Genomic DNA, 24,064 nt, shown 5'->3' with positions numbered 1-24,064 from the left:
TGAGACCATTTAAAGAAAAACAAATTGTCTGCCTTCTGATTTTGAGCCTTTAAGTGAAAGTTGTTTTTCTCAATTTATGTACATTTCAGCTTCAAATTCATTCCTAAATGTGTGGAGCATGCAAATTGAAGAGGTTCCAATTACCACTACCTACCCCTTTTTTATTCTCCTTTCCTCCTTACTTCATCACTGTATCCTGCCTCCCTCTCCTTCTCTGTTCCTCACATTTTTCCCTTACATTTTCTCCCTCTGCTCCTTACTCCCTACCTAAGCCCTCTGCCTCCATCTGAGGTTATTCAGAATGGTGTAATTAGATTAGTTAATATTGCTATCCCTTTACTATTAGTTATATGCAGTGAAGTATTCTTGGCCCAGCCATTCTCTTGCTAATTTTTTTGTTTTGTACTTGTATTCCAGCACATGGGTGTCTTGCAGACATTCCGCGTATGTGTTTGCTCTGACTAGTGAGGAAAGCTACACTGTTAATTATTGAAGAATTTTAAACAAATTCTGGCCCTTTATAGAGTATGTCTTCACTGCAGAGTTAGCTCAGGCTCTAGCCCGAGTGGTTGTCCCTAACCCTTGTCCATCCACATAGAAAAGCCTCCATCATGAATTTGAGGGTGCTTTAAGCCTGGGCTAGCTGGCATAACTGAGGATATAGGCTTGAGCTTTGGTTTTGCTTCAGCCCAGGCTGGCAACCTGCCTACTTTTCAGTGAGAAGGCAGGCTAAGCAAGCCTGAGTTCTGTTAGTCCTCTAATCGTAACCTACAATTTTACCTGGGCTGTACTTGCTTGTGTACTTCCTCCCTTCTTCGCTGGAAGTTACCCACGCTGGCTAGCATTTTCATCCCAGATTTGCCTGCCCCATTTCTGCTGCATTTCTATAACATGTGAACAGAAATGCTATCCAAGAAATCCACCTCCCATGCTACCAGTTGGCCTGAACCTGACAGTAGCTTTTTGGTAAATCTGTGGTGTAATATCGATAAGATGCATAATTTTGAGAAATGTACCCCAAATGACACTTTTTTATGTTTAGTGGACAGGAAAGAAACAGGCAGAGAAGTCATTTGGGTGCCCTACAAAACACTTTGTGGTTTGAAGACTGAATTCCTTAATGACATTTTAATTAAAAGTTCTTGCTGCCAAATGCTATTTGCTTTCACCTTCAAAACTTCATTAGTAATACGTAACTCCAGTTGGAAGTTTATTTACTTTAAGTATTGTTCTCACATCACTGCCACAGCCTTAAGCACCATGCTAGACAGAGAGAGCACAACCTGCAGATTAATACTTAAAGTGGCACAGTTTCATGGACTGCGAGAACCATGGGACTGGGAGAACCCAGCAGACTAGTTTTAATACAGCACTATTGTGGAAACATTTATGCAGGCCTGGCGTGAGTAGGATTTGCATTAAGGCTGCTTCACCCGTGCTAGGCTAGCCTGGGTTAACTCTGCAGTGAAGATGTATCCATAGTTGTGAAGAGCTTAATTCAAAATGCTGAATTGATGCAGAGCTAGCTGTCTTTCTGAGACTATAGATAACCACAGAGCCCTGCTATTGCTTGTTGTTTTTTGAAGCAGCAACTGAATAAAATTAAAACAATACTGTGGCTAATTTCACTGCTGCTATTTCAAAATCTTGTGGGCAGCTCTGAAACTTACCAGAATTATGTCATTTTCTGTCTGCTGCTGCTTGGGGAAGCTGAGCACTAGAGCTTGGAAAATCTTAACTCTAGGAAAGGCAGAGACTGAAGTATTCATGAGAGAGAGGAGAGAGAGAGACCCCCCCCCCAAAAAAAAAAAGGACTGGGGTACAGGAGCAATGGGGTGGGGAGAGAGAGAGATCAAAAAACACTTCTTCTGGCAGGCAAATCTGGGAATTAAGGAGGGCTTCAAATTTATGAGGCACCCAAAAGACCCAAGCTGATACAAAAGACAGAATTCACTAGCAAGGTTGTCGGGGAAGCATTCTTGTAAAACCCCAGCATCTTTTCCTAGCAGCCTGGAGTGAATGCTGTACTTCTTACCATGGTATTGTCTAAAGAGCTTGCCGGTGTGACCCCTGCATGTCTTTCATATCAATATATGAACAGTAGGTGTCTTGTACATTTTAATTTTCAAGATATGATTTAGGTCCTGTATTTAAATTGAACCAGTCACCATGGTGCTTGAGTGCTAAACCCACTAATTTAAGGAAGTCTATCATAATAGGACTAGGAAATCTCCGGGCTACATGGCTTAAAGAGCATGTTTTGTGGATTGCTCAGTCTAGTGTTCTACATGTACAGGTTTGCCTAAAACTCTGTTACTTTACTAACTTCAGAATGGCAGTATTTAAACAGAAGTTTTTCCGTTAGGAAACCACCATGTGTATATCACTTATTTCTAGCCACCCATGAAAATTTTGGAGACTTTCCAGAAAAGACCACCATGGAAGACCTTGACCAAAATTCTAGAAGCCACAGAGCTCTTTGCATGAGCTGACTAGCTTGCCCATACCATGCTCCAATCTCGCATTGGTTTTTATTTTTTACCAACTATCTTTCACATTGTCAAAACTCAGATATTTTGCTTTTGTTGAGGTTATCAGTTGAGTGAGGGTCATTTGGTTTCTATTTGGAGAAGATGAATTGAAAAGCTAATTCATCTCCTGGGAAACATCCTAATACTTAGCACTTATGTCTGTTTTCATCTCCAAAGACTTTTACAGGGGTTAACAAATCCACACTTCAGCCACATGCGTTTTCGAATTATTCCCATTTCATAGAGGGAAGACTCGGATAGCGAGGTTATGATTTGGTCAAGACCACAGAGTGAGTGGGTGTAAGAGGTGAACTTAGAACATTGGAGAATTCTAGTCCTATATTTAGACCATACCGATCTTTCAGTTGCTAGTGTACCATGTTTTACTCATAAAACATTCATATTTATCTGTATAAAGGGTAGCTCTAGGGCTATAAAATTAAGCAGTTGGTGTTTTTCACAGAATGAACGAAGTAAATATATTATTTTCTGAAACAAGATTAGCCTATGCATTCTCTGTATGTATTTGTATATTGTGTCAGTAGTTGGAGAGTAGAGATTTCATAGAATATTTCATTTTATGACACTGATTATCTTTGCAGATTTTAAATGATTATATCACAGTCCCTGGAATTGAAATTAAATTGTGTGTTGATAAAGGGCATGCTAAATGCCAAGCAGAAACTGGCATTTAGCACAGCAGATGCGGTGTTTGTAGTAGTGCTCAGTGTTTAGTTTTGATCAGTTTAATTTTTGCTTTCTTTCCATGCATCCTATCCATAGATTTCCCTCCCCCACACCACCCCCAAATTTCTGGCTTGTTGGCTCGTGGGGGTGGGTGGGTTGTACTTGAGAAAAACAAATACATATCTCTCAGTGTTCATGTGGGGGAGGCAGGGGAAGAAAGGCAGAGTAATTCAAATTGTCATCATTCAGTACTAGCTGTACCTGTGACCCCCTATGTAGTGTCTGAGTGCACCCCCAATGTGTGAGACCTCGTGCCTTCATCTCTGTGAGTGGAATCCCCACAATTCTCCCACTCTTACACCAGGTCCTAGGATGCAGTACCCTGTGTATTGATCGTGCTTACTCCAGCAGACCTGACCTGACTTGGCTCAGGCTCTGCAGTTTTTCCCTTCAGGAGCTTGTGACCAGCAGTGAATACAGTGACCTAAATTGTCTCCTTAAAACAGAATATTGTTTAATCTTAACAGGAGGAAAAAAACATAGCACAAGAGAAAAAGGATTTAAAAAAAAAACCTCCAAAAGGTCTGCACATGTTTGTCTTACACAGCATCTTAGGTAGGTCTAGCTTACCTCAGACACTTAACCTCTGGGGGGCCTGGGTCTCAGTCTGTTCCTGTTAAGTGTCTCTGACAATTCCCACACCCCAAGAGAGAGCGTGTCCTTTTAAATTTAGTCGTTCATTGTTCTCTCTTCCCAAGCGTTTGTTAGCCCTGATAGTCCAAAACCATTTAGGTGAATTCTGCAGTTGGTCAAGCACGAGCATCAAAATGAATATCATTGTCTACAAAGTGTTGGAAAAGTGTATTTTAGGATCTAACTCCCCAACTTCCTGAATGCATTTCCTGACAATCCTGCTATTGAATTAACTCTGTATATGCATATAGTAATCAAACAGAACATATAATATTCATAAATTATTACAGTGCAGCTGAAAATCGGTCACACACAGACCTTAAATTAAGTTCACTCATGCAAATCAGTGTTTTGGAGTTTATTGCTCTATTGTCCAATACTGGGACTGAAATTTTTTTTGTGAATTATTTTGGTGATATTGCCTTCTATTTCTGTGCTAGCCGACACCCACTGTACCGCTCACATAAACAGTCTTTAGAACAAGGTAAAAGGCAGGAAAAAAATCATACGCTTTAAGGTCAGAAAGGGACCATCATGATCGTCATGTGACCTCCTGCACATTGCAGGACACAGAACCTTGCCTATAGACCCATAACCTCTGGCTGAGTTACTGAAGTCCTCAAATCAAGATTTAAAGACTTCAAGTTACAGAGAATCCACAATTAATACTAGTTTAAACCTGCAAGTGACCCTGTGCTGCAGAGGAAAGCGAACCTCCCTTCCCCCGTGCCCCACTTCCAGCAGATTATAGTAGTTGTAATCCAACATAATACAGTACATCTAGTTCTTATTTATTATTATTTATTTGTTATATCATTGGGTTGGGACTGACTAACTTAAAGAAAAACACACGATCTCCTCAGAAATCTTGTAAACAGCTTATTTCTATGACTTTTCACTTTCACTTTTTAATGCAACCTTCTCTTCCTAGATAAGAGCATTTAGCTGTGTGAGTTGTGTTGTCTTTTTGTGTGTTTTGCTTTAGTACCTTCTACTCAAACATTCTGTGATATGGCATGATCCATTTTCTCTATGTGGGGGAAGATTGGTTCTTTCTGGAGTCTGTTCTTGGGGGATTAGGGGAGCAAGTTAGAATTAATTTGTTTTCTCTGTGTTTGTTTTGGAAATGCATAAAACTTTTTTTTCTTTCTTTCCTCTCTTGATCATCTCATCTGTGTGGGTGAATGTTCCTGCAAACCCTTGGTGAACGTATAGAGACCTTTGGTATGCTCATTCTTTCATTAGAGCCCAAAGTCACAGACTGTTATAAAAACAATGAAGAATAAAAAACCAAACAAGTCCAATCATAACATTGAAAAATGGCTAAAATGTGCACTTGAGGGAAACTTGGAAGTTGTCATTTGATAAATCTATCACTTTACATGGTCTTGTCACAGTTTGGCACTCCAAAAAGTGATTTTTGTATGATATTTTCCTGCTACTGGCCACTGGTATCAACTCATTAACATGAATGTTGCTTATGTATTTAAAAAAACAATACCTACAAAATTTAAATGCAGGTGTTGGTGTTCTGAGACCAGGATTAAAATGTTCAAAAGTGCCTGACTCCCGTTTTCCAAAGTTTCTTTGATATTTAAGTGGTTAAGTCACACTGACAATCATTTGAGTTTTACTGGGGCTTAGGAGTCTTGGTAGGGCTGGAAAATGGGACCTAGGCTATGTCTACACTAGAAGTGCTTTACCAGTGTAGGAATATCAGTATACTAGGCTGACAAAACTCTACTAGTATAGATGCAGCAATACTCATAAAGATGCGCTCTTCACCAGTCTAGTAAAACCAACTTCCATGAGCTAAACAAGCTATATTGGTAAAAGCACAGCTTTGCTGGTATAGCTACGTTTACAGTGGGGGCTTTAGTGAGCATGTCGGTCAGGGATCACCTCTCTTCTCGCCCCTGACCAATATAGAAGTCTGTAGGGTAGATATAGTCTTAGGCTCCTAAGTCACTAAGGTGCTTTTGAAAATTTTACCTCCAGATGTTTTTATGGTAAGGGCTTTTTTTTTTTCCCCAGTTAATTATAACATACTATATGTAACATTGTAACATACTGTAAACATGAAGTATGTTATAATATGCATATTTAAAGGATAAATAAGTGGGATCCAGAAACTTTTGTTTAAAGAAGCTATTTTTAACGTTGCCTCTGAAGAGAGCAGACCAAAAGCGACATAGGATAAGGTAGAGGATTTATATGGAAGAAGAACTCCCGTGGCCTCTTGGAGTTCTAGGGTTGAACAGCATTTTTTCTTGATGTTTCAGGCAACTTGAATATCTCTCCAGAATGCTATATATTTTTTAATATTTAGCAGGTTTTATTCTATAATTAGAATAGAGTAGAAAGGGATGATTACTTGTAAAATGCTCTAGTTCATAAAGTATCTGTGAAATTAAATATGGAAGAATTTTAAAAAATATATATATATATTACACTATACAGACAATGACAGATGCCCTGGGGATGTTTAGTGAGGCCAAAAATGTCAATGAAAGAATATGATTCAGTGAGGAATAACAAAACATATAACATTTTGTTAATTTTTTGGGTCTGCTCTGCAGTAGAGGGGTGAATTGCTTTATGTAATAATGCTACATACTCCATAAGTTTTGATGTTCTTCCATCTACTCCAAAAAAAAACCAAAATAAAACAAAACCTGAACTGTTTTTTTTTTTTTTTTTTCCTTATCTTTAGTAACATGAAATATTTTTTCAGGTTACTTGAATGTAATTCAAAGTTAGGTTTATAAAACTTGGTCAAAAAGTGACTGCCCTATTCTTCTTTCCCTACTGGTTCAAAGACAATCAGGTATGAAATCAGATGTTCATAGTTCCTCTTGTAGTAAGGAGGAGTTTCATGCCAGGGGAAGCCCTATTCATTACTCTCCTTAAATGAGATTAGGTGAAAGAGTTTTGTCATCATGTTTACATAATTTTAGTTTACACTAATGTGTAATTAGACAATACCGGACATAGAAACAACCTATCTAAATACATACAAAACAAAATATAAATCAACCCAGGTGACTTTAAATCTTGTTAAAATATGTAGAATCTGTTTGTCCCACACAAGGTTGTGCCTAGGTTTACGTGGCCTTCCTGCGTAATAAAGTTGGGCAACACTGCTTTAAACGTTGCTCATGTCTTTAAGACTGCATCTGCTCTGAGGATTTTCTGAATTTCCCCCTGCACTGATGCCTCTTCCCCTGTGCCAGCAGTGCAGACCAGCCACTGGCATTTTTATCCTAGTGTTGTCTGACTTCAGATCTAGGTGGCATGGTGGTAAAAATACCAGTGGCTAGTCTGCTTTAGGGATCCTACCATTTGCTAGAACCGCTGGAGCTGCACCAATACTAGAGCAATGGTAGGGGATTTTTAAAAATATTCTGTATAGATGAGGCATATATATTCTTTGAGTAAGCAAACAATGGGAACATCCTGACTCATCACATGATTGTTTTTAGCCAATCATAAAACAGTATTTTCTTTTTTAGCAGCAGAAATGACAATATACTTGTTAAAATATGTTTCTGTATACCACTCAGAAAACACTTGATTATGTTGAATTGTAGCAAAACTCACCAATACAGAAAACCTACCACTGCTAATCTCTTGTTATGTGGAGTGACCCCAAGAAAACAAAATAAACATGAGTTATTAATGGTGATTCTTTGAATGTTTCAGAATAACAATAAAAACTGAAAAAGCCCCTGTTTTTCATTGTATCTATAAAATATCCTACACTGATTTGGCTGATAAAGACGTAGGATTAAAATATCTGAAAAGTGATCTTGGATTACAATATGCTAGTGCACATTTTAAACAGTCATCCAGAATTGTACAGTTGCTACATTGCTTTAATTTCAAATGGGAAATTAATACCTTAAAAGTTTATTCTCTGACTGTGGGCATCTCTAATGTGCAGTGTAGTAGCCCTGTGTTTTGTCTTTGCTTGCGATAATGCTGTACAATTTGTACTTCTGCTTGCAATCGGCCTTTAAATAAAGGTGATGGGGAAAAAAAGGCAATGAGAATTATTTTGTTCTCCATTTATTTATTTATTTATTTTTATTATTGAAAGTATAACTTTGCCTTAGATGAATGTAGATTATTTGCAAAGTGCAGGTTTTTTCCAATCAATTTGAGAATGCTTAACATCACCTTAAAGACTGCTTGCATGTACAGTATTGTGGGTCATTAGATTTAAAGTAGATTAAGTAATTTATATAGAAATATGTAGTATTCCAAGAGAGTTAGGGTCTACTGGAGGTACTGTAGAAATCTTAGAGATGCTGGTGCTTGCTTTGTGTTTAGTAAAAGCAATTAATCTATTTAGTGTACGAGAACTGAAGAGGAGTTTATCATATACTTTTATTTAAAGAAACCATACTTAATAGATACATGTTTCAAACAGCTGCATTACATGTTTAGTGAATTGAACTTGAGAACATTTTTTGTATTTTCAGTGAAAGAGTTCCTAGCCAAAGCCAAAGAAGATTTCTTAAGAAAATGGGAAAGCCCCCCTCAGGTAAGGAACTATGATTTAAAATACAAATGCATTGCATGACTCTGACTAGTAGCTTTTATGGAAATGAGTTCTGTATCCAGTACTCAGATACTACTGTGGTGGGAACTACAGAAAATTGAAGATACTTTCAGTACAAAAACTGTTGAGGGAGTGTCCAAGCAAAGAATTTAACCGCATTATTTGTAATTGCAGTTGAGATCAGCAAAGATGCTTCGGTTGTTGGTTTCAGAAGCTTGGGAAAGAGCATTTTTAGTGATAGGTTCCTTGCTATGAAATTCATTCTTACTGACAATTTGATCATTTGAATCTCGCCACTCTTATGTCCTATTACAACTGGCTTTTTGTAACAGGACACCTTGTATATCCTAGACATTCCCCTTGGAAATTTCTCTCCTGGTTCGTAATCCTTTGGCTTTAGGGAGAAGTTTCCCTCTTGATGAGTGAGAGTGCATAGTATATGCTTCCTATTTGGAGGAAAAGTTGTAATTTTACTTACTTTTCAAATAGCATCCAAATATTGAGGTGATAGATCTCTTTTTTATAAATGTGTTCAAATATGAATTCTAGACAATGTATGAATAGTAGTTCCTCAATACATTCCCACATAGAATTCTCTGTAGCACTTAATTTTGAAACTCGATAGTGACTGTAATCTTTTGCAGGTTTTGTTTTCTTTTTTTCTTGTGTTAACATCATGATTTCTTTGCAGCTAAATTCTCACTGCTTGCTGCATAACATTTTGATAACAATATTTGTCATTTTTAAACATACATTAAGTCCCTTTCTATTTAAATGCAAGCACTTTTACAGTTCTCTCAATCCAGGTTCATTGTGTGAAATTATATTAACGTTAGTTAGCGCTCTAGTTTTTTAGTTTTGACAGAAGAAATTGCATCCATCCTCTTTGATAAATGACTACATTTCCCATCACTAAGTGTCTCTATGTACCAAAACTGTAATCATTATTTATTAATCTGTTATACTTTTTTGTGTACATGTAGAATACTGCTGGCCTAGATGACTTTGAGAGACAAAAAACCCTTGGAACAGGATCATTTGGGCGAGTTATGTTGGTGAAATATAAATCCACAGAACAGTATTATGCTATGAAGATACTGGATAAACAGAAGGTTGGAGCATTTTATAATTATACTAATTTGTGTGGTTAAAAACTGTCTTTGCCAGCAGAGAGCATGCTGTTCATTGAAATCATTATCTGTGGTCTGAAAAAATGTTGCATCCTATTATTTTCACTTTTCATGCTGTTACGGTGGGTTTTAGCTGGCACTTCTGCCTCTGACAGGAAAATAGAGTTGTTGCTTTTCTTTAACAATTCTGCGAGAGAATTACCTTGTCCTAAGGATTCAATTTTTTTTGAAAAGGCACAAGTAAAAAATAAATCCTGCAGTCTAGTCATAGCATTTCACACTTGTATGTATAGTTCATTCCCTGGTTCTTTGGATTTGTAGTGTTTTGAAGAGAATATGTTTTGTTCACCCATCTTTTTTTTTTTTTTTTTTTTTGGTCCATAGTCCTATTATGTTTTCTTTTTTTATTGTGTGGATTTTTTTCTTTCTTTGTTATAACCTATTTTGATTAGGGCTGTTAATTAATCGCAGTTAACGACTGCAATTAACTTAAAGCAAAATTAATGCATTAATCGCATACCTGGGGGCAGGGTGAGAGGCATCAGCGGCGGGAGGGCTGTGCAGCTCTGGAGTTGGGGGAGGGAGGGCTAGAGCAATCCAATCCGGCAGCTTCCCAGGCAGCAGGGGGTAAGGTTGCCAGGCATACAGTTTTTGACCAGAATGGCCAGTCGAAAATGGACCCTGGCTGCTCCAGTCAGGCTGTTTAAAAGTCCGGTTGGCCACAGTGGCCAGCTCCACACAGCTCCCGGAACTGGCCGGCATGTCCCTCTGGCTCCTAGGCACAGGGGCAGCCCGGGGGCTCTGCGCATTGCCCCTGTCAGTGTTTCCCGGCCAATGGGAACTGCAGAGTCGGCACTTGGGGCTCAGGCAGTACACAGAGGTCCCCTGGCTGCCCCAGCACCTAGGAGCTGGTGGGACATGCTGGCCACTGCGTCCAATGGGAGCTGCAGGGACCGTTCCTGCGGATAGGGGCAGCGCATGGAGACCCATAGCCTGCACCCCCTCTTGCACCCGAACCTCCTACCCCAACCCTGAGCTCCCTCCCATACCCAAACTCCCTCCTGGAGCCTGTACCCCCTCACACACTCCAGCCCCCTCCCAAAGCTCGCACTCCTGTCCCAGCCCAGAGCCCTCTCTTGCAACCCAAACCCCTCATCCCTGGTTCCACCCCAAAGCCCACACCCCCAGCTGGACCCCTCCCTCCCAACCACACACACCCCAACCCCCTGCCCCAGCCTGGAGCACCCTCCCATACTCGGAACCCCTTGGCCCCACCCCCCAGTCAGGAGCCCCCATCCTGGACCACAAACTCCTCACCCCCAGCTCCACCCTAGAGCCCTCACCACCAGCCAGAGCCTTCACTCCCTCCCAAACTCCAACCCTCTGTCTCAGCCCAGATCCCCCGACCGGAGCTCCCTCCTACACCCCAAACCCCTCATCCCTGGCCCCACCCCAGAGACTGCACCCCAGCCAGAGCCCTCACCCCCTCTTGCGCCCCCACCTCTGCCCCAGCCCAGTGAAAATGAGCAAGCGAGGATGGGGCAGAGCGAGTGTTTCCCCACTCAGCAGACGGCTGCATGTTGCCAGGACAGGTGAACTTAGTGCCAAGGGAACAAAGATGAGCAGCATGGGCCAGTTGGCTGTTTGAATTTGCAGCCCTGTATGCGTGAGCTACTCCTATGTCTTGCTGGATTTTTGACTGTTGGGAAGGCAGTCATTTTCGAAGGAGTTGTCTGCTGTTTGTCCTGTATCCAGGGTGATGCAGCTTTCACTGCTCCTACTCTGCCCACTAAAATAGTCTGGTATCACTAGATTGGGTAATCCTGTATGTGTGCAAAATAAACTATATGTATTGTGCTGGCACTAAATTTTAAAGAGTAAAACTTTTCAAGTTCAGAGAATTTGACACATAATTTATTAACTAGATATTACTTTAAGAAGAGATTTTGTTTTGACATGGGTCTGATTAAATATATACCATGTGTAGTACTCTTTGCTTACTACAATTAGTACTATCGACAGTTCAAATAGTGTTTAAAGAAAGTCTAATTAGTGGTTTCTTATTAGGTAGTTCCCCCATTTTTCAATTATGATTGTTCAGAAATGTCTTTGCTTCATAGCAACCATTAGCAATGACGTTTCACAGAATATGCTAAAAAGATCATGTTAAAAAAGTACAGAAACAGCTGATTTTAAAGATAACATTTTTGCTTTTAATTATCTTTTGCTCAAATGTAACTGACTAGGGTTTAGATGGAATCTGCTCAAACATTCTTCAGCATAAGCAAACTGTATTTGTATAGCAGTGGTTCTCAAATTTTTGTACTGGTGACCCCTTTCACATAGCAAGTATTTGAGTGCGACCCCCCGTATACATTTAAAAACACTTTTTTATATATTTAACACCATTATAAATGCTGGAAGCAAAGCGGGGTTTGGGATGGAGGCGTAAAGCTCGTGACCCCCCACTTAATAACCTCGCAACCCTCTCAGGGGTCCCGACCCCCCATTTGAGAACACCTGGCGTATAGTGAGCTTTTAAAATTGAAAATTATCTTGCTACATGTTGATACAATGTAGTTCAAGAACTTTAAAGGACACTTTGGATCAAGAGTCCACAAATTTTTCATAGCGTGGACCACAAGCTAATAGAGATTGCCTAGTTGGATCATTTCATCTCCATTCTTTATACCATAGTCATACGCCATGTTCATTCATGATCATATAACATACCTGTAACAGCTGTAGTAATTGCTTAATTAGGGTGTGTCTACACTGGCAAGTTTCTGCGCCACGGGTTATGCCACTTTTATTAAAACACTGGAATTAAGCCACTGTTGCATGTCCGCACTGTGCTCCTTGTGATGCTGGAGTGCATCCACATTAGCAGCTCTTGCAATGGCAAAGACAGCAGTGCATTGTGGTAGCTATCCCATTGTGCAACTGGCCGCAGGGTGCTTTGGGAAGGTTTCCCAATCCCATTGTTCCATGAGCATCCTGCTACATTGCCAGCTGCTTTTCAACTGAAGTGTGTGTGGGGGAGAGTGTGTGTGACAGGAAGTGTATGTGTGTATGGAGGAGAGGAGAGAGACTGTGTTTTGGGGGACACACACCAGCCCCTACCTTCCTCCCTGGGCACGCGCGCTCTCTCTCACACACCCACTTAAAAGGGAGGGGTGCATATCTCCAGGGCAGCTGAGTTCAAAACAATGAGCAGAGCGGTCACTTGAGGCATTATGGGACAGCTCCAGAGGCCAGTTACAGCGCAGAAAGCAATCAGCTGTCCATACTGGCAATAGAGCGCTGGAGCCTCTGCACAAATAGCCTTACGACTCTGGTCGAGGTGGGTTTTTTTTGCAGCACTGCAACTGAGGAGTTTCTGCGTTCTGGCTTCAAGTATCGGGGGTAGCCGTGTTAGTCTGTATCTACAAAAACAATAAGGAGTCTGGTGGCACCTTAAAGACAGATTTATTTGGGCATAAGCTTCCGTGGGTAAAAACCTCACATTCTGGCTTGACAGTGTGTGCATGGCTGCAGTTTGAGCGCAAAAAGCTGCTTTACTGCGCAGAAACTTCTCAGTGTAGACAAGCCCTTAGATGGAGGAGTAAATCTAGGAAAGAATTGAAAATATTTTTAGCTCTCTGATTTAGCAGCTGGAAATAAAGAGGAGAGCCAACACTATGCACAGTTTTCCACAGATTACAGAGAGAGCTGCTGTTTTATACATTTGCTATCTATTGAAAATTGAAATGCCTTGCTAAGGTTTGAATCACTTCTGATATGCCACTCTACATTTTATTAATAGTTGTTTTTTTTAATCACATCTACTTTAGATTCAATAAACACTATCATTTGCTTAAATTTCATTTTAAACAAAGTTGTAATTTTAGGATGCAAAGTAATATTGTTAAAATAATCTATAACTTTTGTTTATTTTTTATGGTAAAGCATATTTTTATGGTGACAGGTTTTTATGGTTTGCAGATAATTTTTCATCTGGAACTTGTTCAGGAATATAATACTTGTAATTCAGATTGTAAGGTCCTAAGACTAAGACTTGTCATATTATTTGTTTGTAAGGCACTATGACACGTTTATGACACTATATAAATAATTTAATTCAAAAAATACATTAAAAGAACATTACAAAGTGAAGGGCTTAAAAATTAGGAAATGTCAAAATTAAGGTTGCCCATGGAATTTTAATTCAGTTTCTTGCATATACGGATTATCTATATAATAAGATTCCAGAAATGTCAATCCGTGTATCACACTCAAGCCTAAAATGGCTGAGTCAGTGTGAAGAAATGGAAACAGCTACAAATATGGTTGAGAGCACTTTTTGTTCAGCATATTACCAGGTTGTCCTCGCTGGGATTTGCAATCTGTTATCATCCAGATTAAGTTCTCAGCCATTTTGACTTTACAAATTACATCCCTGTGATAGCGAAGTGTATATCTTTGCCATGCCAAGAGTTCTTAGATCATTATGATATTAGAGGTCACTCAAACAATCACCACCCTTACTCTATGTTGAATTCTAGTTACCATCTTGTTACTGTGTGTGGTGTCCTATCATCTAAGAGAGAGGGGAGATCTGACTGATTAAAAAAGAGAATTGTATGCAGTTTTCAGTCAGCTGAAGAAAGTTGCCTTCCATTCCACAGACAAATGAATTTGATATATTTCCTTCTCAAAAACTTCACCAGATTCAGCAGTTAAAAATCCCTCATAAGTCCACAGAGTTCGTGGTCATGGAGGCAGCTTTTGTCTAGAGTCAATAACAACATAACATGTTGGACCCTGAATGTCCGGGGTGATTCAGTGTTTCCTTTCTGTATTATAAGTCAAGGCTCATTCAAAGCTTAAAAATGTAATTAAAAAAACTTCAAGTATGTCCTTTCTTGGTACAGCATATCTGTAAAGTGATTGCTTGGTTTTTTTCATTACATAATTACTTTTTTAAAAGGGCAAACTGAGTTGATTTGATGAGTATAAATATCTGGGTTTGTGATTTCTGTCAGAAGAAACATTTAAAACAAAACAAACCCCCAAAAAAGAAAGAAAGAGCTTTCTCATACAAAATTTTGAGAGGGGAGGAAGGGGAGAGTGCTCTTCTACATATTACAGCTATTTTGCAACCAAAATAACTGATACAAGTAAATTTTCAGATTTGGCTGTGAACCTAGCATATCAGTTATTTATAATAGTAAGATCAGATTTTTATTTAACAAAAACACTGTTTTTGAGTGGCTCCAATTTTATCCTGATTTTCGTGGGCTTGTTTGCTCTGTTTTGTGTTTTTAAAAAAAATGTTACATGCTACCTAAAATTGCTTTAGAAAGCCTATATTATTTGATAAAATTAATGCACCTTAGAGAGACTTTAATAGCTTAGTACCTTGATAATGAGATGGGATACAAAGCCTTTCACCTTTAGGTAACCAGTTCAAAGCTAACCCAGAGCATTAGTAACATAATTCTCAAGTCATAAGCACTTCCACCAGTTCTCACAATGGGGTATTGATAAATTGGGTGATGGGAAGTAAGGAAAATTGGAGTGATTACTTAATGATGGAGTTAAATAAAAGGAAATAGAATTATGTCCTATTAGCAATAGAAGAACAGAGAGCTGGAACCTACCTTTTACTGCGTTTTGCAGTAAAGCATTTATAGTAGCCTCCAAGCAGAGGACAAGACTCAGATTTTGACACTGTTGTTAAGAGGCCTTAGAATTACTGTATACAGGAGAATATACGAAACCCATTGTGAAGTGTGGCAGATGCGACTGTTCTGAGTAAGGTTTCAGCGTAGCAGCCGTGTTAGTCTGTATCCTCAAAAAGAACAGGAGTACTTGTGGCACCTTAGAAACTAACAAATTTATTAGAGCATAAGCTTTCGTGGGCTACAACCCACTTCTTCGGATGCATATAGAGTGAAACATATATTGAGGAGATATATATACACACATACAGAGAGCATGAACAGGTGGGAGTTGTCTTACCAACTCTGAGAGGCCAATTAAGTAGGAGAAAAAAAACTTTTGAAGTGATAATCAAGATAGCTCAGTACAGACAGTTTGATAAGAAGCAAGTGTGAGAATACTTACAAGGGGAGATAGATTCAATGTTTGTAATGGCTCAGCCATTCCCAGTCCTTATTCAATCCTGAGTTGATTGTGTCTAGTTTGCATATCAATTCCAGCTCAGCAGTCTCTCCTTGGAGTCTGTTTTTGAAGTTTTTCTGTTTTAAGATAGCCACCCGCAGATCTGTCATAGAATGGCCAGACAGGTTAAAGTGTTCTCCCACTGGTTTTTGAGTATTATGATTCCTGATGTCAGATTTGTGTCCATTAATTCTTTTGTGTAGAGACTGTCCGGTTTGGCCAATGTACATGGCAGAGGGGCATTGCTGGCACATGATGGCATATATCACATTGGTAGATGTGCAGGTGAACGAGCCCCTGATGATATGGCTGATGTGATTAGGCCCTATGATGATGTCACTTGAATAGATATGTGGACAGAGTTGGCATCGGGCTTTGTTACAAGGATAGGTTCCTGGGTCATTATTAGTTAAACCCAAATTTTCCATTATCTTCTCCTGGCTGTGGGCTTTGCAAAATGAGTGGGTCTCAGTCCTGTTCCTTGTGAGCAAGTATGTTTCACCCACAAAACTCATCATTAGGACTAATGGACACCCTTATTGATAGTCTCAGCATCGAATGGCTATGGAGATTCACTACCCTGTCACTGCTGCAGGTGACTGCCATCAGGTCAGCTGGGTACATTGTCATGGATGTGTTAAGTTTGCCTCATTGGTTCCTATGCTCCACTTTTGGGGATATAAAAAGGCCTCTAATTACTAAAGATATCCATTAACCATGTTTTCAGAATTGTAAAGTCTCTTAAAATTTTAAGGAAAGAAATTCTAAATATGACGTTGTTGTTGTTGTTTGTTGTTCGTTGTTGTTGTACACCTCTACCCTGATATAATGCGACCTGATATAACACGAATTCTGATATAACGCGGTAAAGCAGTGCTCTGGGGGTGGCGGGGCTGCACACTCCGGCGGATCAAAGCAAGTTTGATATAGCGCGGTTTCAGCTATAATGTGGTAAGATTTTTTGGCTCCCCAGGACAGCGTTATATCGAGGTAGAGGTGTATTAGAAAGCCTTTCATTTGGCCATGTGTATCTACATGTTTTGCATTTCAGTTCAACTACTTTAATATGTTTATTGGAAGATGTAAGATGTTCTGCTTAGACTGAAAAATTTAAAGATTGTTTGTTTGTAGGTTGTCAAACTGAAGCAAATAGAACACACGCTGAATGAAAAGAGAATATTGCAAGCAGTGAACTTTCCTTTCCTTGTGAGACTGGAGTATTCTTTTAAGGTAAATATTTTGAAAGCAGTTGTTTCAAAATTGTGAATGAAGTATATGCTCAAATTTTAGATATGTACAGATAACTTTCTTGCTCAATCTGTAAAGTCATTGCACTATAATGCAGTTATGATAAAGTAGATCACATCCTCCTAAGAATTATTAATGCAAAATTAATTTTCTTCTCTGCCATGGGTAATATAAAGTATGTGCTTTGTTTTCAAAATACTAAGTAAATTATGACTAATATCCAGTAATTCATGCTTTTGGTAAAATGTACTTTGCATAAAACCTTTCCATGAAGGGACACTATCAATTTGAAATGTAGCCAATTATTTTTAATGTGTTGTGTTAGGCTTTGCATTTTTTAATGTAATTTCTCTAATCTCTTTCAGTCGTAATAATGTAAATGATAATTGTAAAAATCATTGGTAAAACTTTCAGATAAAAGTAACATTTAAAGTTCATGCTGTACCTTTAACTGTGTACTTCTGGGGAAAATCATGCTAAAGCAGAAAAAATTGGTCTTTCTCCATCATTCTTCTTTCCACTATCAACACCAGTTACTTTATTAGATATATATATATATATATATATATGTATAAGTATATGTGTTACATGAAGAAGCATATGATTTATTTTGTGTGTGTGTGTGTTGGCATTTTGGTTGTTTTTGAAAAAGACTCAAAACCTTGTGCCTCTGCTCCTATATGCTAAGCTAAAGTCTTTTTTCTCCTTAGGGAGAATAAGGCCTTGTCTATACTACACAATTTGTTGGCAAAAGGCAGCTTTTGTCAATAAAATAGTGGAGGTGTACACCCTACAGTGCTCCTCCCACCAACAAAACTCTCCTGCTTTGATGACCAAATAAAACCACCTTGATGAGAGTCGTAGAGCTTTTTGCAGCAAAGTTAGATCAACAAAGAGTCAGTGTAGACACTGTGTTCTTTACATCACCGTAACAGGAGGTATCCCACAATGCCCATCATGACCGCTTTGCTCACTGTTTTGAACTCTGCTGCCCTGCAGCCAGCTATACAGGCAAGCTACTGGCAGCAAGCGCACTCCTGCCTGGACTGCAGGGAAGTGGGTGGATCTCCTTGGTCTGTGGGGAGAAGAGGCTGTGCTAGTTGTCTGTGCACCAGCTTCTGTCTCAGGATTGGTTGTTTCTGGCTGCTGTCTGGATTTATAGATAGCATGCCGACACACTCACTCTCCCCCAACACACACTCTGTCTCTGTAACTCTGTCACACATACTCACTGTCACACACTCACCCACACACACACTTATGTTGGCTTCTTGTGTTAGTGTCCAGCAGTGTCAGTTTGGTCATATTACTGAGTGCTACTTTAAAAAGGGATTTAAAATGTGCCACTTTTCGGGCACACACTGTGATCATTACAAGGTTCATAGCACGTTACAAACAAACAATGCCAGGCTCAGTACACTACGTCAACAACATTATTGTGGCTCAGTGTTAATACGCTCCTTCAGCTGAATAGCCCCCCGTTGTGTTACTCTTATATACTTGTGTTCATAATGCACAGTACAATACTGAAGAGCAGTGCAGGATCCATGCTTTCTGACCGAGATTATTAGGTTGCAGGTTACCAGGGCAGTTGAAAAGTAGTTGTCAATCTAGTAGGATGCCCATGGAACGATGGGATTGAGAAGCCGTCATCATGTGATACTGCCCTTCTCCCTGCCCCCGTCAGGCTTTGCAAAACTTTCCCAAAGCTCCCTGCATCCAGTTGCACAGCGGGATAACTACCCATAGTGCACTGCTCTCTGTGTTGATGCAAGAGGTGCTATTGTGGATGCGTTACATCAACACAAGGAGCATAGTGTGGACATGAAACAGCGGTTTAATTACAGCAGTGGCTGTCCATCGGTGTAACTTGTGTTAACAAAACTCTGTAGTGTAGACAAGACCCAAGATTCAGTAAGTATCGGAGAGATCCATGTTGCGCATTTTTGCTTGATGACACTTTGTAACATCTAAATGTCTATACAAGAAATAGAAACTAAAGAGAATACGAGCGAGCTTAATGTTATGATCTTGTTGATTAGGTGACATTCTAAATTCCTTCTCTTCAGATTATTTTAACAAGAGGTGCCTCTTAACTATGAAAAGTGTGTGTATAGATGGGTGGTGCACAGTGTGAGGTGTATGCTTCAGAAGCATGAGCTTTCCAAGAGTCAGTTACATATCCGCATCTTGGGAATTGGGGATGCCCTCTCTATATTAGAAAGACCTTCAAAACTGATGTCAAAATATTGTTGTAAACTAGCTATATACCCTACGTGAAATTCAATATAATTCCAATTATCCAAATTCACTTTATTTGATAATCCTAGTTATCTGAATCCACAGCATGTCTTCCATGCAGCCCTGTGTTAGTGAATAGCACTTCTGTGTGTTCAAATGCCCCATTATCTGAAATTTTGGGTGCCCCCAAGCCAAGCAGGGCAGAAAAGGTGGGGGAGTTGCATTGTATGTAAGAGAGCAGTATGACTGCTCAGAGCTCCGGTATGAAACTACAGAAAAACCTGAGAGTCTCTGGATTAAGTTTAGAAGTGTGAGCAACAAGGGTGATGTTGTGATGAGAGTCTGCTATAGACCACCAGATCAGGGGGATGAGCTGGACGAGGCTTTCTTCCGGCAACTAACAGAAGTTACTAGATCGCAGGCCCTGGTTCTCATGGGAGACTTCAGTCACCCTGATATCTGCTGGGAGAGCAATACAGCAGTGCACAGACAATCAAGGAAGTTTTTGGAAAGTGTAGGGGACAATTTCCTGGTGCAAGTGCTGGAGGAACCAACTAGGGGCAGAGCTCTTCTTGACCTGCTGCTCACAAACAGGGAAGAATTAGTAGTGGAAGCAAAAGTGGATGGGAACTTGGGAAGCAGTGGCCACGAGATTGTTGAGTTCAGGATCCTGACACAAGGAAGAAAGGAGAGCAGCAGAATACGGACCCTGGACTTCAGAAAAGCAGACTTTGACTCCCTCAGGGAACTGATGGGCAGGATCCACTGGGAGAATAACGTGAGGGGGAAAGGAGTCCAGGAGAGCTGGCTGTATTTTAAAGAATCCTTATTGAGGTTGCAGGAACAAACCATCCCGATGTGTAGAAAGAATAGTAAATATGGCAGGCGACCAGCTTGGCTTAACAGTGAAATCCTTGCTGATCTTAAACACAAAAAATAAGCTTACAGGAAGTGGAAGATTGGACAAATGACCAGGGAGGAGTATAAAAATATTGCTCAGGCATGCAGGAGTGAAATCAGGAAGGCCAAATCACACTTGGAGTTGCAGCTAGCAAAAGATGTTAAGAGTAACAAGAAGGGTTTCTTCAGGTATGTTAGTAACAAGAAGAAGGTTAAGAAAAGTGTGGGCCCTTACTGAATGAGGGAGGCAACCTAGTGACAGTGGATGTGGAAAAAGCTAATGTACTCAATGCTTATTTTGCCTCTGTCTTCATGAACAAGGTCAGCTCCCAGACTGCTGCACTGGGCAGCACAGCATGGGGAGGAGTTGACCTGCCGTCTGTGGAGAAAGAAGTGGTTCAGGACTATTTAGAAAATCTGGATGAGCACAAGTCCCTGGGGCCGGATGTGCTGCATCCGAGGGTGCTAAAGGAGTTGGCGGATATGATTGCAGAGCCATTGGCCATTATCTTTGAAAACTCATGGCAATCGGGGGAAGTCCCGGATGACTGGAAAAAAGCTAATGTTGTGCCCATCTTTAAAAAAGGGAAGAAGGAAGATCCGGGGAACAACAGGCCAGTCAGCCTCACCTCAGTCCCTGGAAAAATCATTAAGCAGGTCCTCAAGGAATCAATTCTGAAGCACTTTGAGGAGAAGAAAGTTATCAGGAACAGTCAGCATAGATTCACCAAGGGCAAGTCATGCCTGACTAAACTAATTGCCTTCTATGATGAGATAACTGGCTCTGTGGATGAGGGGAAAGCAGTGGACGTGTTATTCCTTGACTTTAGCAAAGCTTTTGATATGGTCTCCCACAGTATTCTTGCCAGCAAGTTAAAGTAGTATGGGCTGGATGAATCGACTATAAAGTGGATAGAAAGCTGGCTAGATCGTCAGGCTCAACGGGTAGTGATCAGTGGCTCCAGGTCTAGTTGGCAGCCAGTTTCAAGCGGAGTGCCCCAAGGGTTGGTCCTGGAGCTGGTTTTGTTTAATATCTTTATTAATGATCTGGAGGATGGCGTGGACTGCACCCTCAGCAAGTTTGCAGATGACACTAAACTGGGAGGAGTGGTAGATACGCTGGAAGGTAGGGATAGGAAACGGAAGGACCTAGACAAATTAGAGGATTGGGACAAAAAGAAATCTGATGAGGTTCAACAAGGACAAGTGCAGAGTCCTGCACTTAGGATGGAAGAATCCCGTGCACTGCTACAGACTAGGATCAATGGCTAGGCAGCAGTTCTGCAGAAAAGGACCTAGGGGTTACAGTGGACGAGAAGCTGGATATGAGTCAACAGTGTGCCCTTGTTGCCAAGAAGGCTAATGGCATTTTGGGATGTATAAGTAGGGGCATTGCCAGCAGATCGAGGGATGTGATCATTCCCCTCTATTCGACATTGGTGAGGCCTCATCTGGAGTACTGTGTCCCGTTTTGGGCCCCACACTACAAGAACGATGTGGAAAAATTGGAAAGAGTCCAGCAGAGGGCAACAAAAATGGATTTAGGGATTGGAGCACATGACCTATGAGGAGAAGCTGAGGGAACTGGGATTGTTTTTAGTCTGCAGAAGAGAAGAATTAGGGAGGATTTGATAGCTGCTTTCAACTACCTGAAAGGGGGTTCCAAAGAGGATGGATCTAGACTGTTCTCAGTGGTAGCAGATGACAGAGCAAGAAGTAATGGTCTCAAGTTGCAGTGGGGGAGGTTTAGGTTGGATATTAGGAAAAAACTTTTTCACTAGGAGGATGGTGAAGCACTGGAATGGATTACCTAGAGAGGTGGTGGAATCTCCTTCCTTAGAGGTTTTTAAGGTCAGGCTTGACAAAGCCCTGGCTGGGATGATTTAGTTGGGGATTGGTCCTGCTTTGAGCAGGGGGTTGGACTAGAGGACCTCCTGAGGTCCCTTCCAACCCTGATATTCTATTCTATTCTATTCAGATAAATGGGTGCGTGCTGTAAACTGATAAGCAAAGGAGAACTTGAAAATAACTTTAATTTTCAGCTTCCAGTGCGGCGGAATCTTTCAAACTAACATCAGTTACTTTAATGACAATCTTTATGCTCCATTTGGAAGAATTTTTTAAGTGCAAGCTAACATTGTCTGCATGTATGTTTTCTGAGATACATTTATATATCTTATGGAGGCATGGCCCTAATGAGAATAATAGAATCACAAAAGTGTAGGGCTGGATGGGATCTCGAGAGATCATGTAGTCCATCCCCCTGCACTGATCCAAGGCCCACTAAATCTAGACCATCCCCAAAAGGTGTTTGTCTAACCTGTTCTTAAAAGCCTCCAATGGTGCAGATTCCATTACCTCCCTTTGTAACATATTCCTTTCAGAAAGCTTTTCCCAGTATCTAAGCTAAGTCTCCCTTGCTGCAGCTAAATCCCATTAATACTTGTCCTACCTTTAGTGGACATGGAGAACAATTGATCACTATCTTCTTTATAATTATCCTTAACATATTGGAAGACTGTTAGCAGGTTCCCACTCAGTCTTCTTTTTTCAAGATTAAACATACCCAGTATTTTTAATCTTTCCTTATAGGTCAGGTTTCCTAAACCTTTTATCACGTTTGTTGCTCTCCTCTAGATTGTCCAGTTTGTCTACATATTTCTTAGTGTGGCACCCAGAACTGGACATACTACTCTAGCTGGGATGTAACTAGTGTTAAATAGAGCAGGACAGTAATACTTTGCACTTACCTTTATTTAATTTAATCTTATCAAAGTCCTTTTTCATTGTAATCTTGTCCTCCAAAATGCTTCCAACTCTTTCCAGCTTGGTGTCATTCACAAATTTTATAAGCATACTCCCCATTCCATTATCCAAGTAATTAATGAAAATATTGAATAGTTCTAGACCCAGGACAGACCCCTGTTGGACCCCACTAGATATGTCCTCCCATTTTGACAGCAAACCATTGATAACTACTCTCTGAGCATGAAGAAAAGGAGTACTTGTGGCACCTTAGAGACTAACAAATTTATTTGAGCATAAGCTTTCATGGGCATGGTTTGTCAACCAGTTATGCACTCACTTTATAGTGATTTCTTCTAGACTACATTTCTGTAGTTTGCTTACGAGAATATTGTGGGACAGCCTCAAAAGCTTTACTACAATCACATCTACAGCTTCCCTCCTATCCACTAGGCCAGTAACCCTGTCAAAGAAAGAAATTAGGTTAGTTTGGCATGAGCTGTTCTTGATAAATCCAAGCTGGCTATTACTTATCACCCTATTACCCTCTTCATGCTTACAAATTGATTGTTTAATAACTTGTTCCAGTGTCATTCCAGGTATCGACATTATGCTAACTGGTCTATAACCCCCCAGTCCTCTTTGTTCCCCTTTTTAAAGATAGGTAGGTACTATGTTTGCCCTTCTCCAGTTCTCTGGTACCTCACCCATTCTCCATGAGTTCTTGAAGATAATTGCTAATGATTCTGAGATTGCTTTTGCTAGTTCCCTGAGTAAATTGGGTGAATTTCATCATGCCCTGCCAACTTGAATATATCTAATTTGTCTAATTATTCTTTAATCTGTTCTTTCCCTGTTCTGGCTCATGCCCCAGATTGTAATTAATGTTAATTGTATTAAGCATCTGATCACAATTAACTTTTTTTAAGAGAGGACTGAAGCAGAATAGGTACATTAGACCACTGCATGAACTAAAGTGCATTCCCTGGGTTAGCTCTACAATTGTTAGAGGTCCACTAGAAGGAGCTGCCCTCTCTTTCTAAACAGTTGTGGGAATATACTTCTCTAAAGATATCAGACCAGATCCTCAGCTAGTTTATTTCTGTGTAGTTTCATTGATTTCAATGGAGCTGTGTTAGTTTATTCCAGCTAAGGTTCCA

At 40.2% G+C, this 24,064-nt stretch overlaps 1 protein-coding gene across 4 annotated transcripts in view; it reads left to right on the top strand.

The window, feature by feature from the left end:
• PRKACB (protein kinase cAMP-activated catalytic subunit beta) overlaps positions 1 to 24,064 on the top strand; it is a 115,788-nt gene that overhangs the window by 71,448 nt on the left and 20,276 nt on the right. For 3 of the 4 annotated variants that reach the window (XM_034779051.1, XM_034779049.1, XM_034779052.1), the window contains exons 2-4: positions 8,396 to 8,457; positions 9,459 to 9,587; positions 16,902 to 17,000. In XM_034779051.1, the coding sequence (XP_034634942.1) occupies positions 8,396 to 8,457; positions 9,459 to 9,587; positions 16,902 to 17,000 (290 nt within the window). Of the gene's footprint in view, positions 1 to 5,126; positions 5,136 to 8,395; positions 8,458 to 9,458; positions 9,588 to 16,901; positions 17,001 to 24,064 lie in introns of all 4 variants that reach the window. The other variant, XM_034779050.1, reaches the window with a different exon arrangement.

Source organism: Trachemys scripta, chromosome 8 (genome assembly GCF_013100865.1).
Source record: "Trachemys scripta elegans isolate TJP31775 chromosome 8, CAS_Tse_1.0, whole genome shotgun sequence".
Taxonomy (NCBI): domain Eukaryota; kingdom Metazoa; phylum Chordata; order Testudines; family Emydidae; genus Trachemys; species Trachemys scripta.
Note: the sequence above shows the minus strand (reverse complement) of the source record. Positions and strands in the feature narration are given on the sequence as shown.